Below are 18,129 nucleotides of genomic sequence, written 5' to 3'. Positions count from 1 at the left end.
TCTACTTGCGTAAAGAGTACTTTTTCTGACCAATGTATTAAAAATATACCGTAGCTGTTGTTTTTTAGTTGGTTTAATAACATGTGATTACACATTTGGTCTTTAGAGGGCAGTAACAGAAGTTGTCGAAAGTTTACAAGCAATTGATAGAAAATGAAGAAGATTGCGAGCCGGTGTGGAGCTTCTACATGGCGTTTAACTGACTGATCGTTTTTCAAAGTTGCTGGCAAGTCGTCTTTTATTAAAGGTGTGAGCTTTTTCCGAATGATTTACAATATGAACCTTTCAAGTGCGTAAATATGCAAGCAGACTGCAATCGTTGTTTCCTAACCCATTGTGTCAGCGTGGAAGACGATTAGCATGGTTAGTCAAGATGCTAACAACAAATGACACACGAGTCGTATTACCCAAGGAATATTTTTTAAGTGTGGAAGACGACTAGCATGGTTAGTTTAGCGTCTAACAAAAAATTACACACGAGTCGTATCACTTATTTTTGAAAATTCCCTCTATATATTATATATATAGATTAAAAAAAATAATATATATTTACACGTATACGATGTGTACACGGAAACGTACTCGGAAACGTACTCGGAAACGTACTCGGAAACGTACTCGGAAACGTACTCGGAAACGTACACGGAAACGTACACGGAAACGTACACGGAAACGTACACGGAAACGTACACGGAAACGTACACGGAAACGTACACGGAAACGTACACGGAAACGTACACGGAAACGTACACGGAAACGTACACGGAAACGTACACGGAAACGTTCACGGAAACGTTCACGGAAACGTTCACGGAAACGTACACGGAAACGTACACGGAAACGTACACGGAAACGTACACGGAAACGTACACGGAAACGTACACGGAAACGTACACGGAAACGTACACGTACATGGAAACGAACACGTACATGGAAATGAACACATACACGATGTACACGGAAACCTACATGAAAACGTACACGGAAACCTACATGTAAACGTACACGGAAACCTACATGAAAACGTACACGGAAACGTACACGGAAACGTACACGGAAACGTACACGTACATGGAAACGTACACGTACATGAAAACGAACATGTACACGATGTACACGGAAACCTACATAAAAACGTACACGGAAATGTACACGTACATGGAAACGTACACGTACATGAAAACGAACATGTACACGATGTACACAAAAACCTACATGAAAACGTACACGGAAACGTACACAAACACGTACACGAACACATACACGGAAAGGTACACAGAAACTTACATGAAAATATACACGGAAACGTACACGGAAACGTACACGGAAACATACACGTACACGAATACGTACACGGAAATGTACAAGGAAATGTACACGACAACGTACAAGGAAAAGTACACGGAAACATACAAGGAAACATACACGTACACGAATACGTACACGGAAACGTACAAGGAAAAGTACAGGAACAAGTACATAAACCCATTTATTTTTGCAGTGGTCAAATGACTTTACTGTACATTGTACAAAACTATATTTAATGACAGAATCAGTCAAAAAACAATTTTCCTTTCAGAAGGAGCGTTTTGACGTACTGGGAAATAATCTCACCCACGCGAGGCAATTATCGCAAATTTGCCAGTTAACGTCGAATACTATTAGCAATCAGAATTTTAAAAAAATGGCCAAATCTCTGTATAATGGTTCCTGATTATTTTGCGTGCAACCATGTCAAGCATGATATCAGAACACAACTTTCAATTTATGATGCCCCTTTTAAAGTTGATGATTAGGTTATAGTTCAAAACAAAGAAGCATAATCCAATGTTTCATCTTTGAATGTACTTGTGCTTATTATTTTGGCAACAGACTAAAACATGACTTTCCCATGCATTTTATTTTAGAGTTCCACTGGAGAAATGCAGGTGGGTGGAGAAGAAGAGAGGCCCACCATGCAGGAAGCAGCAGCGGCAGAAGCTAGCATGAAGCCTTCAACCCGGTCTTTGCTGGAAGAAGCGGGGCGCAAGAAGACAGAAGGCAATGCTTTCTATCGGGAAAAGAACATCCGTGCGGCCATTGGCCGTTACCATCGCGCTCTTTTGCTTCTCCGAAGTCTCGATTCGGAAGCGCAGTTGGATTTGGAAGGTTTTGGATCCAAGAGACTAACTCTCACATCTGAACAAGAAAAAATATTGAGGGACATGCAAGTGGACTGCTTCAATAACATAGCGGGTACATTAAAATACAGTACAAGTGCAAAAGTCACTGGATAATAGTTGATAGGTGAACACCAAGTATTATACTATTTATGGATAAACACTGTCTTTTTCAGCCTGTTTACTGCAGAGAGAAAGCGTGGACTTCAAACGTGTCTTGGAGTACAGCCTCAAAGTGTTGGAGCGGCGACCTGCTGACCCCAAAGCGCTATACAGGGCCGGGGTAGCCACACTGAAGCTGGGAGATGCACAAAAAGCCAAGCAATACCTGACACAGGCCTACACGTTGCAGCCCAATGGTAAAGTGGTTGGGAAATCGGAGCTGAGCTCCAATTTATGGAATTATATATATAAATATTTAAGTAAGGTATAAGCTATAGGGTCAGTCACAACCAATGTTCAGAACCAATATATATATTTATATATTTTTTTTATATCCAAATCCTCAATCACCCGATGGTGCAGTGGTTCCTCCGCCTGCTTACGGTATGGGCAGTCTGGGTTCGATTCCCGCTTGGTGGCAATGACTGCAAAATTCCAAATTTTCATTGATGTTGTTTTAGCTGTCCTTCAAAGAGTTGAAGCAAATCCTTCATTTATTTGAAGAAAAGTTACTTTTTTAGTCCGGATACTACTCATTATCCTATCAAACAATTTTATGTGAAGTTGCAGCCTCTTAACTTTTTTTGTGTTCACTTTTACGTGATATTGTATTGTAAAATTGCCTTATGACTGACTGGCGACCGGTCTAGGGTGTAGTCTGCATTTCCACCGAAGACAATTGGCTCCAGTAACAATTTTGAGGTTGGGCGGTATGGAAGATGAATGAATGAATGAATGAATGGCAATCCTATCTACATTCATTGAGTGACATCTTAAATTAGCCAATCCACTCATTGCTGTCTTTGACCTTTTCTCTCATAGATGGCAACATCAAACGGTACCTTCAGATGGTCGAGGAGAAACTTAGCAATGAGCGACTCCAGGAGAAAGCCATGTACCGAGGCATGTTTGCGGCCAGAACAAAAAGCGGCTGTGGCGAATAGGCTAATCGCACTGACACATTTACCGCTGGATGGAAAGGCAAAGCCTCAAAAGAACATTTTCTAATGCAATTACAAAGCATTGATGTCTTGTTATGGAGGTGAGTGAGGAGTTATAATTGTGCACTATTATGGAAGTATTATGACTGACTTTTGTGAATCATTGGTTATTAAACCCATTTGAATTTGCAAGATTTATATTCATGACACATTGGATGTTTTAGGATGAGGTTTACTTTATTCATTGTCTAGTTGCACTTAACCACAGTCGGAAATTCATTCAAAGTCCTGAGCACATTCAAGATAAAAAGTTTGGTATTGGCCAACGGTTGATTGTACTTGAGAGGCTGGATTGCCAATAATAGAAAATAGCTATAACGCAATAACTAAATACAGAACTTGTCACAGAGCAGCATGCAGAAAAGTCTAGAACCAATAATTTCATCCTCACAAGTTTCAGCCATCAAGTCGCTGATATCATGAGTGTTAACTGTCTTTTTATTATTATTGTAGCTTAACCCAGGTTAATACTATACATGGTCAAAAGCCAAGCCACTTTACTTATATATAGTGCCTTTCATAAACACGGGATGTGGAATATTTGCATCAACAGATGCGAATAGTTCACTGTCACTCACGCTTGTCCACTTTTGGAAATGATTCTACATAATAAAAGATGAAGTGCAGTCTTAGTTCCCAATCCCTCTCTTTTGGCTGTAAAACCCTTTTGGGAATAATACATTTTATGGCTCAATCAATGTGCCTGAAGTTTTGGAGGTTGAGAAGCTGTACTTAATACTTTATAAAAAGCAAAACAAATGTAGTCACATTAAGCAGCTGAAATGTCACTTCTTTGACGATTTTTGTTTGAGGCTTAAGGACCTCATGGAGCCGAAAACCCGCCTTCCCAAGTCCCTTAACGATCGAGAACGTCGCAGGGGCAGTCTGGGTGGTGGCGATGGGGAGAAGGAGGGGGAGGAAAGAGGGGAGAGGGAGTGACAACTGCTCTCAAAACTCTGGGAACAGGACAGGTTAAAAAGACTGGCGGTAGATGCCAAGTACTTGTCCTCCTTTGCACTTAGTGTTTTTGCGGCCTCGCCCTTGGCACTCGGCCCCAGATCCAATGAGGAAACCCAATTGGACCGTCTGTTGGGCTCATCTTGGTTTCGAGGTACCAGCAAGCCCTGCGACTCGCTCCTGAACAGAGCTCTTCTGGAAAGCCTGCTGCCGGAGCTCCGTTTTTCCACGCCTTCCTTTTCTCTCTGCTTGGAGAATATCGGTGAGCTTTGGACCTTCTCCCTTCTCTGCTCGCCCCTCCAGCTTCCGCCAATGTTCCTGGTCCAACCGTATCCGTACTCCACCCGATCCATCTCTTCCCTCTTGTTCCGAGTGTCCTTTCCCCACAAGCGCCCCTCCAACGCTCGGCCGAATTTGCTGGAAGTTTTTCGGGTCGATTTGGGGTGCTTGTCCTCGCACTGAGCATCGTTGTAGTCTTCCCTCTCGGCGTAGCTGCTCACCGTGGCGGCCCTGACTAGTTTGTGAGAAGCGTGCTTGCCTCGGTAGAGCCCGTCTCCCTGGACCCTAGGCCAGCCCGTCCCGCTTTCCACCCCGCTTTGTCGGAGGGACCCTCCCCTGGAATGGATGGGGACGTATTCCGCCGGAGACGCCCTGCCAACGGCTCGGGGCAGCGAACACTGGAAGGGGGTGTCTCTTCGAAAGACCGAAAGGGGAGTCGCTCCCATCGGAGAGGGTTGAAGAGGACGAGGGGGAGAGTGAGATCTCGGCGTGGTGGTGGAAGTAGGGGAGGACGGTGGGTCGGATGGAGGGGTGTTCCGTTGGTAGTGGCCGTGGGAGGAGTAGACTGGAGAAGGACAATGGAGGGACTGGTAGGGGTGAATCGGGCTGCTGGCGTGGGAGCGAGGAGGGGTGAGGCTGCATTGGGACTGTGGCGAATGAGGGACGCCGAGGGCCAGCTGGATCGGTCTCTGGGGGCTCGGGTGGTTCAGTCTTGTGTGGTCAGCGGGAGTTCTTGGTGGACCTTTGTGTTTCCTCACCTCGCCGGCCGCTTCCGCCCGGAAACAGTCGATGTCCAGTTCCACGCCTTGCTCCATTAATCCCACCACCACGGCCCTGGACAGGCCGGAGAGACGAGAGATTTCCTCCACCGTGGCTGAGTCTTCTATGAGTCTGGGATTGGAGGTGGGTTCATGGAGCAAGCTACTGCGCTGGGAGACTGGCGCCGACACAAAGCTAGAGCCAAAGACAGAGGTTCCAACTTCGTCCGTAGAGCCGCCGGTCCAGTCCAGCGAGTGAGAGAAGGCCGAAGATCCAAATCCACAAGGTCCACCGGGGTTGGAAGTGACCTCTAGGGAACTGCGGTGGTTGAGGGAGGTGGGACAGGTGGATATACGAGGCCGAGCTCGAAGTGCAGGGCCGGGTGTTGACGAGGGTTGTGTCAGTCCTGAAGAAACGGAGGTGGTGGAGTCGACCCCCCGATTTTGGGGTTTTACCCCAATTGCCCTTTTCGAATTTAAACCAGGAGCAAGGTTCAAGTTTAGGTTCAAATTCAAATTGATGTTCAGATCCTCCCCAGTCGCCGAGGGAAGGCTACCTAGATTGATAGAGTTTCTAGCGGCGCTTTTCCCCATAGCGCTGAGGCTCACTTTAGCCGAATTCCCCAAAAGTGATTTGCAGGGCGTTACGTTCCCCCCTGGCAACGTAGAAGGCGTACTGCGGCTTTCAAAAGCAGACAGTGACTGTGTAGAACCGTGGCTTTTCCTAGGCGTACCAAGGCCCCTACGCGTGGTTGGACAATGCGTGAGATCGGCATTCCGATGGCGGTATTGATGAGCTAGCCGAGATATGTACTGCTCCAGCTGGGTCAGAGATGCCGGGGTCACGACACGAGGCAGTTTTTCAACGTGGAGGCTCCCTATTGGTTCATCCACTTGGTTTCCTTCTGTGTGTGGAGATGGAGGTCGTTCTTGCGTCTGGGCGGTAAAGAGAGGACTCTGGAGGGCTACGGCGTGTAGCGGACTGGGGTAAGGGTACACCTCTTTTGTCCGACGAGATACCAGATCTTCACAATAGCACGGGTCCAACTGGGGTCTAGTAGGCGAACGGGAAGAAATTCGGTCAAGTTTTAGAAGGGAATAAATCAAGGAATGGTTCAGGTCCGAGCACAGATCGGACAAAAAGCCCAGACCAGATGCCTCGGGCTCGATGGAGACTGTAAGGAGAAAGGACAGAAGAACATTTTATTGTAGAAAATGTCTATTCCAGATCATATTCAGTAAGGAATTCTTACTTGACATTGATTGTTCCTCGTTTGGCTCGCCATCATTGCGGTGATTATTCATCATTGACTGCTGTACCACGCAGTCGGACCATAAGATGTCAGTGTTGCTCACTGATGCCGGGACCTGCTCCCAAAACCTTATGGGTCGAGTTGCCTGGACCAGTCCTCCTTGGACAACGTCACTGGACACTGAGTAGCAGGAGTCAGATAGAGAGCTCCCACTCACCGAATAGAAACCTGGAAACAAACAAACAAAAGGATCTGTTGTCATGAGGGTCAACAAATAACAGAGTTCATAGCTTAGTCCTAAATCCACCATTGCTTTGGAATGATCAGACATTCATTCTTCAGGCTTTCTACTTTAAAGTGAAGTTGAGGATAGGCATAACTCTTTTGAGAGGAATGTGCACCTGGAAGAACAGCTAAAAAAATCATGTTTGCCAGGAAAGGCTTTTAAAAAGACGAGTGAGTCAGTTCTAGGGCAGACAAAGAGGTGAAGAAAGCTCTTGGACAGGACATTTCCACACTTATTTACCTGAGCTGGGTCTGGAATCGCTGTCCAAGTTGACGGCACAACCGGGATCCGGTGTAGGCGGGGACAACAGGTCAGAGGGGGCGTCCCAGGACAAAGTGGACCAGCGGGAGTTGCTCCTCCCGCCCCATGAAGAATGTCCCGTCCCGTCGCCAGAGTGACTGCAGGAGTTGTCTAGGTTACTCTTATTTGACAAGCCCATTGTCTCCGAGGGGGAGGGAGTCTGAAATTCAAAACACAACAAGACAGGTGTGGAATGAGTACTCACCCAGGGCTCATAAGATAAGCAATTTACTATTTCCAGGCCCAAGCAACAACAACAACCACAAAAACACATGAATAGTCTCTTCTGACAAGTTATATCCAGTGTCACTAACTAGGTCAAACTAACCCCCTTCCCCTTAGTCGGGGGAGATTTAAATGTAAAAAAAGTGAGCTAAGTGGACGAAAGATGATTGACATTTGCCCGATGACATCACTCCTTCCTCAAACAATGCTTCAAGACTGACGATCACTCAACCGAGTCAGCAAAGTGCTTCCATTTCCCTGATTAGCCAGCGACCCCCGTTCACGTCAACCCCCCCAAGCCGCCCTTTTTATTTATCCTCCAAATCCCAGCAAAAAGCCCCCCCGAGGGCCACCGATGGAGAAAACAATACGGGTAGTGAGTGACTCACCGCCGGGATGACGGAAAAGCGGAGGGGTGGGCGCACACGGGGGGGATTGAGCAGATAACGGGGGAGAAGAAGAAGAAGACAGATGACGTAACAAAGAACAGACGGCAGAGTGGCAGAAGGGAAGGAAGGGTGAGGAGGATGAGGATAAAAGAGGGGAGTTGAGTAAGAGCTTCGCAGTCTGCTGCCTATCTCCACCTGTCGCCGTGGTGATGAGAAAAAAAAGGTAAAAAAGAAATACAACAGTGACTCATCCAATGATTGAATGGGGGAGGGGGGCAGCAGCCAGTTGCTGGGCCAAGGGAGAAGGGCATTTTCAAGCCCCCCACCTCTTTAACTCCCCTTGACAAATAATCCCCCTCGCCCTATCGCTCCCATAATATCCTCTCGGCCTGACGCGGCACAGCTCAAACTCTCGCTTCTCCCACGCACGAGCAGTGGCGTTTAACTTGGATAGTAAATGGAGAATCCGCGGGCTGGTTGCGGCCCAGGAGTGGGCCCTTAGGGTCGTTTTCCAGGATGGGGACTTTATTTGTTTTTGTTTGTTATTTGTGGACTTTGTGGTGAAGCTTTAAATCCTTTGATACTTGTGGAATGACAATAAAAGCATACCAAGGGTGTCAGAGTCGATTTTCGATGTGGGCCAAGCCATTTTAGATATAATATTTAGTTGTTTTTAAAATAAATGGATTAAAAGAACTGGATTAAAATCCCCGAATATGCAGTTTTTATCGCATTTAAACAATGTTTATTTTAGCTTTTCTTAAAATATTTATTTTTACATTTTACAAAATGAATTTTGAACTAAAAACACAGAAAAATTGATTAAAAAATGACAATTATTGATTTAAAAGGGGGAAAATCAGGAAATGTAATATACATCTATACTCTTCATTTTAATTTGATCCTAAAACAGAGAGTCAGCAATCATGATTTACTTTCCCGGACCACACAAAATTATGCGGCGGGCCAGATTTGGCCCCCAGACCGCCACTTTGACACACCATTCATTTTATTGACAAAGGCGGCATAAAACCTGTATTTTACGAGTCAGGTGCTCGAGTGAGTGCATTTTGTTCAGTTTCCCTATCCATAGTCACATTGGTCTTTTTGTTAATGATTTACCAAAACAAAAATGAAGTTAAGCTAAAAATCTGTCAAAATCAACAGTAAGCAACAAGAACCAGCCCAGAAAAAGTTAGGAAAGGATCCAAAATTGACAAAAAGTGACCCATAAATACCCCAAAACATCAAATTACGCCCAGCGAGTCAACTTTCTCAACCCAAAAACGGGTCCGGCCCACATCTGGCCACAACCAAAATTGAGTCTGACACCCCTGCTTTAACTCCACCTGCACTTTCCACTTTAATCACACTGGAATTCCATCCCCTCACTCTCCCGGGCCACAAATCACAACATATAACGTTCCACACAAGCAAGGGCGCATGATCAAATCATCATATAGACTAAGTGTAGGTGGAGGGGGTGCCGTGGTGGTGAGGGATGTCATCTGATATTTCCGCAGTGGGACCCTCTGGAACAATGAGATACGGCACATAAATCAGAAAACTGAATATAGCCCAACAACGTACGTAGGAAGTGTTTTTTTGCTGGGCGCTATTATCTGTTGCTCATCCAATTTACATTTTGAATATAAAACAACCACCCACAACATCCATAAGTGGACTTTTTGCTGGGCTTGTTTCATCTCCTGAGGCAAAAAGCAGAGAAAAGGCTTGTCTCAATCCGCAAGTCGCTCTAATGGATCCTTGTAAGGTGATGCTTCCGAAAACTCAAGCTAATCTTCAAGTCCACCCACACACACACACAAACATGTACACACACACACACCCATCTTTGAACTGAAGGGGAAAAAAGTAAAAAAAAAAATGGTGGACACTGGCAATTTCTACTTAGAAAATGTGGTATTTCTTTTCTGTGAATTGATTTTAGTTGAACAGATGCACTTTTGTTTGACAGAATTGCTCTCAGGCTGTGTCATGATCTTATAATAGACATGAATTTTGCATGAAAGATTAGTTTCAAATGGATTTTTATTTTTTTTATGGTTGCGTTTGACCCTGTGTGGCCTTTTAATCCACCACGCTTGCAAAATGTGGATTTGTACCCTTTACGCATTAGTGAAGGGGAGAAGGCAAATCGCATTTTAAGCGACATGATGGAAACTGAACAAAAAATGACGCTGTTCAAATCATTTTTTTGACCCTTCTCATTGGTCGATTTCAAATAGGACATTTCTTATCAAATTTAAATAATCCACATACATTGCTGTCTTGTAACTGTAGAGAATTTATAGTAATTTTTGCAACAATATTTGTTCCATAACATTCACAAAAATAACCTTTTTTAGCATGATAGGCTGATAGTATTTTTTTGAAAGATTTTGATATCATAGCTAACCTTGAATTAATGCCTTGTGACATTTTTATGTAAACTATCAAACTAAGACAATTTTTTGTATTTTTCCTGACTTATTTACAGAAGTCGACAAGCTAAAAAGCTAATGTCGACAAAAATGACCAGAAAATATGTATTTCAAACTGATCACATCGACAAAAACATAAAAATAAGCCTTATTTTTATTGCAAAGGCAAACATTATTGTACCTTTACTGTAATGAAGTCACGAGTGTGCATTATATAATCCCGACACTTTGAGTCATGCCGAACATTTTCCAGCAAAAACTGTAGTGTTAGGCGATCATTAAAGTGTACGCCATTCCGTCAACTACACACGCCTCTACACGTTGGACCGCATTACGTGGGCGGGGGCAGCAGGCGGGCGAGGTAGCGACTGGCCGGGTCACCCTGGCAGCTAGCTCGCTACCTTCTGAGGTGAGAATGAGTAATTTTGTTTTTTCCTCTCTGCGGGACATTGCGCTACCAAATGGTTGGACGACAACCCAGTAGATGTTAGTGGGTGGGCATTGTGGAAGGTAGATAGCACTTCCACCATCATGCCCTTGCTCAAATCGCTCTCATTTTAAGGGAATTGCACAATTCCTAGTTGCTTCATTCACATTTAAATAGCCTTGATAGTCACCGACCTTTTGGTTAAAACCCGAAAAATATCCATGCTTATTTATTTTGGTTGCATTGGAAAATTCCATTGTCAACTGAAGACAACATCAGTCTTTCATAGCACCCGTCTGTCATTTTGTGGATTATTTCAAGGGTTTATTTCCCTTAAAGCTTCTTTTCTAGCAAAGCGGGGAGTCCCCCATGTGGATTATTTGATCAGGGTTTGAATCCTGTCTTTGACCTTCCCATGTGGAGTATCTCTCCACAAGGATGATGAAGCAAATGTAGTTCATGTTCACAAATAATGTATATTATGGCTTTCCCCGTAGGCCACGGCTTAGGGCAGAAGCATAGTGTCCTTCTGGCTTGCATGTCAACCCACATTCTACAAACTATAGCATAATACGATCTGATCCGGAGATATTTGACTATAATTAGCTTTGTAGCTTGTGGTGGGTGGTATCAATTACTAGACTTTCAAATCGATGCTTCTATAATATTCTGCCCTTGTCGTATTAAATAATGCACTAATTGACTGCCCTTAGTGGCAACAGACTTCTAATCCTTTTGGGCTGGCATTGAATGGTCATGGTTCAGTGCCATTGACAGTGATGGAGGTCCAATCCTTTTTTATTGGAAGTGCTGGCAGCGGTGGATGGGTCCCTGCCAGAATTTCCCAGATGGATTGGATATCTATTACCATCAGTGGCAGCTAGTCAGTTAATCCCTTCTGGAAAATGGAATTGGCAAAGCAGCTAAATGTACACACATGACACTCTTCAATTTGATCCCAGTAAGAAGAGTCATGCAATGATGCATGTTACCAGCCGAATGTGGCTCGAGAGCCGCGTGTTCGCCTTCCCTGCTCAAAGACAACAATTGACAAATATGTTCCTCATTAGTATTTTGTTTTGTAGTACTGACCACCACATTACTGCGAGATCCATATCCGTTTTTGCCTATTTTAGTCTCTAATGTGTTTACGTGACCTTTAAAGCTGATGGAGCAGCCATAAATGTTGCGCCAAATCGGAGTGTGTGTGTGTGTGTGTGTGTGTGCGTGCGTGCGTGCGTGTGTGCGTGTGTGCGTGTGTGTTTCTGCTCTGACGCCAATCCCCACTTCCACGATATTTAATGGTTTTGTCAATCAAGTTTGGGGGCGGCATTAGGCACCCCAACTGCATGCGGCATGCAGCAGTACCGTGCTATTGCAGTACTATGCCCCCCTCCGATCGGGCGGACTCATACCTGTTGCCCGCCGAGTGTGACCGGGTTCCGCTCGGTCATTCGGTCGGTCTCTCGGTCGTCCTCCCGATCTCCGCCGCCCTCACCCGGCGCCGGATCGAGGTGCGCCTCGACCGCCCATGCTCGACCCTCCAGAACGGCGTCCAGCATGTCGCGGTGTTCACAGCGGAGCAATTCCAGCTCCAGGACCCCGGCCAGCGTCGCTTTGAGTCGCTCCCCGATGCGGGCTCGCTCGGAGCCCGACCACAGGGAGTTGACGACTCCGCGGCGGCCGGCGGGGGCGGAGGCGGCAGTTGCGGCCATCGTCGCCGGTCAGCTCCCTCGCTTTGCGATCAAATGCCCAAGCCAAGTCTCTTTCACGCTCCGCTCGGCGGATCCCGCATCCGGGATGGCGACATACCCGATCGGCCGTTCGGTGCGTTTTAGCCCGACGGCGGCGAGCGAACGAAGCCTGACCGGATGCACGAGTGACCCCCCGTTGGCACTTATTTGTGCGGGCAACGAGCGGGAGTCGTTGTCGGTGCCGAGCGGTCTGCAGTTGTTCCGAGCGAGACAATGCGACGCGCGCACGCCCGCCCGCATGCACGCACTCACGCACGCACCCACGATGTGGGAGCGGGCAGCGGAAAGGGGGCGGGGTCAACCGACCTCTCTCTCTTATGCGGCAATGCTACTGGCTGGCAACTTTTTCGAATAGACCAGGGCTAGAAAAACTTCAAGAAAAAGTACTGTTACTAGTTTCAAATCATCTTATGAGGAAGAAAGTAGTACTATGACATTCAAATGACAATATCAGAAGAAGCATTATCATGGATGAGAATAGGGTTTGAAATATTAAGAGATAAGAATTATTATACTGCATAATAGAAGTCATAATTTGGACATCCCTGGAATGAGTGGAAAGAAGCAAAAATATGTGTAAAGACAAATCCATAAAAAAAACTCCTGGCATTCCTGGAGGGTTTCCATAGAGATAGTGTGTCTGAACAAGTGACCTCATCTCGGGGGGTCTGTTTTATGTTGCCAGGGTCCTTTTGTCTTTTTAGGTGAACTTTCTAGAGAACGCTATTTGATGTGACGTGTTCGGACTGCCTTTGTGAACGTGCCCACGCCGATCCCTAAGGCTTTACATGTGAGCTGTACCAAAGTATTTCAATTGTAAATGAAACGAATTTGAAAAAAAAACATTGGCCACTAAAAGAAACAAGCCTTTAAATTCTCCATTTCTTCTTCTTGTCAAGAGTTGAGGTCTGTGGTTAAGCAGTTGCTAAGTAACCCATTCCCACCAGCAGATGGAGAAGTGTGCCATCAGTTAATGGGATTGTGCCCTTTGACCTCTACTTGCATGGCCTTCGAAGCCTGTGTTGAACAGATTTAAATCACATTTGATAGGAAATTACAAACCCTACTCCTAGGACAAAGTTAGATTGATCAAATTTTTGGATTTATTTGAACCAGAGGATTGAATGTTATTAGTTAACTAGTGCCATTTGACTAGAACCCAAGGGTAAACGTTAAAATCATTGGGATAGGCTACGGCACCCCACAACCCTGAAGGGAATGTGCTGACCAGACGGATGTCATGAAAATATCAACAAATCCATTCAAGCTGCTCAAGTTCTCTAGCGCCCCTTAGTGGAACAAACTGGCTTATGTCAAACAAACATCAATATTTGCATTTTATCCCCTTTAAAAGCCACTCATGTACTTTTTTTGACCTCATAAAACTTTTATTCCACAATACAGATGGCCCCTTAAAAACAACTCCTTCAAATCTATCATTTGAAATTAATATAGTAATTTGAACATTTAAAATCCCTGCCAACCCTATTTTTTGAAGCTTTAAAATTGCTTATTGAAGTTGTCTGCTTTGGATTTCAACCTTAGTTTTCCCTAGACTGACCCTAACAAATACAAACTTTTTCAGCGATCTCTAACTATGGCATATTTAAAAATGGCTACGGGCCAGAAAAAAAAACAGGTCAGTTGGCCCGCCAACCGTAGTTTGGACGCCCTGCAAATTGACATTCGATGACTTTGCAGCTTTACTACTCGGCTGACGCAGCTTCTAATGTTCTTTTGGCCACTCCACTCTTATGTAAACAGCATTCTAATAATCAAGATGATCCCAAAATATCGGGCGGGGCCGCCAGACCGCCAGTCCATCGGGTCAGATGGTCAATCCGGCGATCTAATTCCCATTGCTCCCCCCGGCCTTTTGCGTCCCACTCCTGACAGCCCACATATGTGTGAGAATGCTAAGTCAGGTAACCGGTACGTGCGAAGTGGCCCCCGGAGGGAGGTCCTATACCCGGTAAGGGCTATAAAGCCCCCCCGATAACCACCTCCCGTCGGGGTTTGCAAACTTCCACCCGAGGGGACGTTAACGCCAACGACATCTCCGCAAACCACCCAAATCCAGCAACTAAGATGGCGCCCTTTGAGAAATCCATGGAGACTATGATGCCCTTTAAGCAAAGAAAGTGCTTGGGTGAGTGACACAAACTACACACAGGCGCCATTTTGTGCCAACATATAATTCCAATACCTCTTTTTTTCCTTCTTGCAGAGACAAGAAAAGACGAAGTGTGCAGCATCCGTTCAAAATTCCCCAACAAATTGCCGGTGAGTATCTGTCCGGCCGCTCTCGCCCGTCGGGACCGACCCTAACTGGCGTTTTGTCGCCCGCCAAGGTTATCGTGGAACGCTACCTCCGCGAAAAGACACTCCCTCTACTGGACAAGACCAAGTTTTTGGTTCCCTTTGAGCTCACCCTGGGTCAGTTCCTCTGCTTGCTCAGGTAAACATTTTTTTTAAACGGCAATGGCGGCGGCGTCCTATTCTCAGTCTGTCCTCCCTTTCCGCTCAGGAACAAAATCGACCTGGAATCCACCCAGGCTCTCTTCCTGCTGGTGGCCGAGAAGAGCATGTCCTGCATGTCCTCCAGCATGGGGGAGGTCTACTCCCACCACAGGGACGCCGACGGCTTCCTCTACATCACGTACGCCTCGCAAGAAATGTTCGGAGCGCCCCGACCGTCAGGAAGCCCGCCGTGCTGAGCCCCCCCAACCGGCGGCAGCACCACCTTTTTTTTTTGGGACATTTGAACCGTGGCCCCGCCAGAGCGGCGAACGCACGGCACGCCTCGTTGGACCGGGACGCTGGATTCGGGAAGACATCAAGACCAAAGATGATACCCCTGATTTTAGCGTCTACTTTCAGATAGAGAAACGTCCATAGCTGGGTCTCAATGAAGTGGGGTACGTGCGACAGGGGGGGTGCCGGAGCCTCCTTGCCGCACAAACGGGCTGCTAATCATCCGCTCTTTCACCCTGTCGACAATGTGAATTCTCGTTTTCAGGACCGTTGAAGTTCTGTGACGCGTCTCGCTATTTCAAAATAAATAAACAACACTTTTAATACATTATCTTGACCTGATGTGGGTTTTCCTTTCATGCTACTGCCTTATTAGTGGATTGTGTTCAAATGTTTTGTACATGCACTAAATTTGTTTTTTCTCTCACCAGGGTGATACCAAGCGGTGGTGAGGTCGTCCGAAGTTGACACCCTCGTATTAATGAGTTTTACATTACGAGGCGATCGGCCGATGGCGGCTAATTCCTTGCCTGGCCTCCCAGAAATGACATTGAACGTCCTCCGTTATGTAAGTCTCCGTTTGCAAAGTTAACTATGTCAGAGTTTTTTTGTTCCAGCGTTCCAATGAAGAGCAGCCAGAGGCCAGGGGAACAAAGAATGGGCCGGAAGAGGAGGGAAAACAAGGTGAGGCCGTGAAGCCGCCAAAAGGGAGGAAGGAAGACGGGGAAGCTACAGGTTGGATGGGGGGCAGGACAAAAAAATGACCTTTGATAGTAAGTTTTTGGTTTAAAAAATTGACCATCTTTTCTTTAAAATATGACCAGGCAGAGTAAGGTTGGTTGTTAGAAATGACCATGTATAGTAAGGTGTTTTTTCTTAGAAAACGACATAGTATAGTAAGGCTTTTTTACTTTAAAAAACATGAATAGTAAGCATCTTTTTTTTTTAAACTACCATTTAAAGTAAGGCATTTTTTTAAACTACCATTGTAAAGTTAGGCTTTTTTTTTTTAAATGACCACGAATAGTAAGGCTTTAAAATAAGACCACGTATAGTAAGTGGGCTTTATAGAAAATGATATGATACACACTGTTTTATAGGATCAAGAACGCAAGAATCACGACCATTCTACGTCATCATCAAAACATAGACATTGATTTGGGAGGAACATCATCTTCAAAACATAGATACGGTAAGCAAGCCGCCATCTTTTACCCTGTCAATATGGCGGAATAATATGGGCGTGGCCTATCGTCAACCCCAGGTGTGTAAATTAGGGACATGCGCAGAGCCTCGTCTTGCCATTTCCATGCTGATGGCCGTCGAGAACGCCAGCGAGCCAAGGCGTTGAACAATTTACTGGTGTAAGTGGGTTTTTATCACGCTACAGGCAGATCTTTTTAGGAATCGGTTGAGCTAAAACGCCAACAAATCTATTAGTTTAATGCCAGGTTGACCACACCGTCGAGAATTTAAGTTTGGGCTCCGGCTGTGTGCCGCATGTGACAAGCTATCTTAGCATTAGCGTCACGCCAACGCTTTCCATTTGACCACATCAAGCGTGGTCTTGATGATAATACTAAGCGATCTAGCCCGTTTTCTCCATTGTCGAGTCGTGTCGAACGCCTTTTAATTGATTCAAACAAATCCGAGATATATACGGACAGTTTGCTGGCTAAAGGCTCGCTACAAAATGACATCCAGAGGCACGACCTAGTTTAGTGTATGTTGCATGTACTGCTAGTATTCACTGCGATTTTTTAACAAAATCATTTTAATCACAAAATGTTAAGACAACTTTCTCCTAGCTGTTAACTTCAGTCTGTCTATTTAACTGCCTTGTCTGGGCAAGTGATATTAACACGGCACACACACTAACTTATTTTCATCTTGATCATTTATTGTAAGATAGTTCTTTCCTGTAATAATTGTTTGACAACTCCCAAATAGCTTGGTTAAATCAAGATGCAGCAGAACATTCAAATCTTTGAGGTTACTGGACCAGATCAAGGTAAAACTAATCTCATCTGTTGCATTTCCAGTCTATGTATATGACAACTTGTTTTTTTTGTTGCACACATCAGGTCAATGTCCAGAATCTGGAGGACTGGGTGATCTTCCTTGCAGGTTGCCCACTTGAAGATGATGAGGCGTCCCTGAACTTTATGTATTAGTTATTTGACAACTCCCAAATAGCTTTGTTAAATGAAGCTTAATCATCTTTGGTCTTCTAATCAAGGTGAAACTAAAGTTAACAACAAAAACGTAAGTCTATCTGTTGAATCGCCAGTGTCTATATATGTTAACTTTTTATTTTTGTACACAGGTGTATGTCCATTCTCTGGAGGACCAGTTTATCGTCCTCATATCATGTGACATCTCCTAACTGCATTTTAGAGAATACTAGCAGTCTTCTGAAAGGTGAGTTTATTGTACAATATCCAAGTATTCATCCAAATGTATTTTATTGATTTCTGCCTTCTTATTTTGTAGGTCTCGTCCAGAGTTTTCTGGCTCATGATGACCAGATCCTTATGGTAAGGAGGATCTCACCTTTTTTTTTCTTTCAGTCATTTTAATAAAAGAGATTTGGGTGTCAATTGTCTTTGTTAAAACACTTGGGGAAAAAAGACTAAAGACCTTTTCCGGTCTTTTTTTCCTTTTTTTTTGGTGTTTATTTCCTATGTATTTTTCATGTATATATATTTTTAATTTCAATAAAGTTTAATTTTATATACTAAGTGTTTTGTTGTAATTTTTATAAGTATTGTAAGGGAAAAAAATGACTAAGTGTTTAGTTGCTTTTTTTTTTAAATTTGAAAATTGTATATTTGGTACTGTTCGATTTTTATTTCCACAAGTCAAAAATAAATTTAAGAAAAATGACTAAGTGTTTTGTCTACATTTAAAAAAGCATGAACAATATCCTGTGCAGCAAATATTGACCATAATAAAAACCTTCAAATGTTATTACTTGCATT

At 44.7% G+C, this 18,129-nt stretch overlaps 3 protein-coding genes across 7 annotated transcripts; 2 read left to right on the top strand and 1 right to left on the bottom strand.

Moving 5' to 3' along the window:
* Positions 1 to 109: 109 nt before the first annotated feature.
* On the top strand, positions 110 to 3,948 carry ttc9c (tetratricopeptide repeat domain 9C). The gene is made up of 4 exons (XM_077733322.1): positions 110 to 247; positions 1,908 to 2,235; positions 2,336 to 2,518; positions 3,144 to 3,948. Exons 2-4 carry the CDS (start codon positions 1,923 to 1,925, stop codon positions 3,263 to 3,265), a joined length of 618 nt encoding a protein of 205 aa, XP_077589448.1. The 5' UTR covers positions 110 to 247; positions 1,908 to 1,922; the 3' UTR covers positions 3,266 to 3,948.
* Positions 3,479 to 12,658, bottom strand: LOC144207686 (uncharacterized). Its single transcript, XM_077733321.1, has 4 exons — positions 12,056 to 12,658; positions 7,096 to 7,315; positions 6,570 to 6,797; positions 3,479 to 6,491 (listed from the first exon to the last, which is right to left on the bottom strand). Exons 1-4 carry the CDS (start codon positions 12,353 to 12,355, stop codon positions 4,108 to 4,110), a joined length of 3,132 nt encoding a protein of 1,043 aa, XP_077589447.1. The 5' UTR covers positions 12,356 to 12,658; the 3' UTR covers positions 3,479 to 4,107.
* Positions 10,430 to 18,118, top strand: map1lc3cl (microtubule-associated protein 1 light chain 3 gamma, like). Of its 5 annotated transcripts, XR_013328768.1 has the most exons (11): positions 10,430 to 10,622; positions 14,475 to 14,543; positions 14,622 to 14,677; positions 14,746 to 14,852; positions 14,922 to 15,312; positions 15,580 to 15,832; positions 16,249 to 16,512; positions 17,099 to 17,159; positions 17,233 to 17,413; positions 17,475 to 17,569; positions 17,642 to 18,118. XR_013328768.1 is itself a non-coding variant. In XM_077733323.1 (4 exons), exons 1-4 carry the CDS (start codon positions 14,483 to 14,485, stop codon positions 15,109 to 15,111), a joined length of 414 nt encoding a protein of 137 aa, XP_077589449.1. In that variant the 5' UTR covers positions 13,981 to 14,482; the 3' UTR covers positions 15,112 to 15,479. The 5 variants fall into 5 exon arrangements, 1 of the variants encoding a protein (XP_077589449.1); XR_013328767.1 differs by lacking the exon at positions 10,430 to 10,622 and having other exon boundaries at positions 13,981 to 14,543; positions 17,233 to 17,387; XR_013328766.1 differs by lacking the exon at positions 10,430 to 10,622 and having other exon boundaries at positions 13,981 to 14,543.
* The last annotated feature ends 11 nt before the right edge of the window (positions 18,119 to 18,129 follow it).

Source organism: Stigmatopora nigra, chromosome 14 (assembly GCF_051989575.1).
Source record: "Stigmatopora nigra isolate UIUO_SnigA chromosome 14, RoL_Snig_1.1, whole genome shotgun sequence".
NCBI lineage: Eukaryota > Metazoa > Chordata > Actinopteri > Syngnathiformes > Syngnathidae > Stigmatopora > Stigmatopora nigra.
Note: the sequence above shows the minus strand (reverse complement) of the source record. Positions and strands in the feature narration are given on the sequence as shown.

Coding starts and splice junctions, on each gene's coding strand:
- LOC144207686 (XM_077733321.1), bottom strand. CDS start 12,355: ATGGCCGCAACTGCCGCCTCCGCCCCCGCCGGCCGCCGCGGAGTCGTC. Junction 7,316..12,055: donor TCACACTCGGCGGGCAACAG/GTATGAGTCCGC, acceptor TTTGAATTTCAG/ACTCCCTCCCCCTCGGAGAC. Junction 6,798..7,095: donor CGATTCCAGACCCAGCTCAG/GTAAATAAGTGT, acceptor GTTTGTTTCCAG/GTTTCTATTCGGTGAGTGGG.
- ttc9c (XM_077733322.1), top strand. CDS start 1,923: ATGCAGGTGGGTGGAGAAGAAGAGAGGCCCACCATGCAGGAAGCAGCA. Junction 2,236..2,335: donor CTGCTTCAATAACATAGCGG/GTACATTAAAAT, acceptor TGTCTTTTTCAG/CCTGTTTACTGCAGAGAGAA. Junction 2,519..3,143: donor CTACACGTTGCAGCCCAATG/GTAAAGTGGTTG, acceptor TTTCTCTCATAG/ATGGCAACATCAAACGGTAC.
- map1lc3cl (XM_077733323.1), top strand. CDS start 14,483: ATGGCGCCCTTTGAGAAATCCATGGAGACTATGATGCCCTTTAAGCAA. Junction 14,678..14,745: donor AATTCCCCAACAAATTGCCG/GTGAGTATCTGT, acceptor TCGCCCGCCAAG/GTTATCGTGGAACGCTACCT. Junction 14,853..14,921: donor CAGTTCCTCTGCTTGCTCAG/GTAAACATTTTT, acceptor CTTTCCGCTCAG/GAACAAAATCGACCTGGAAT.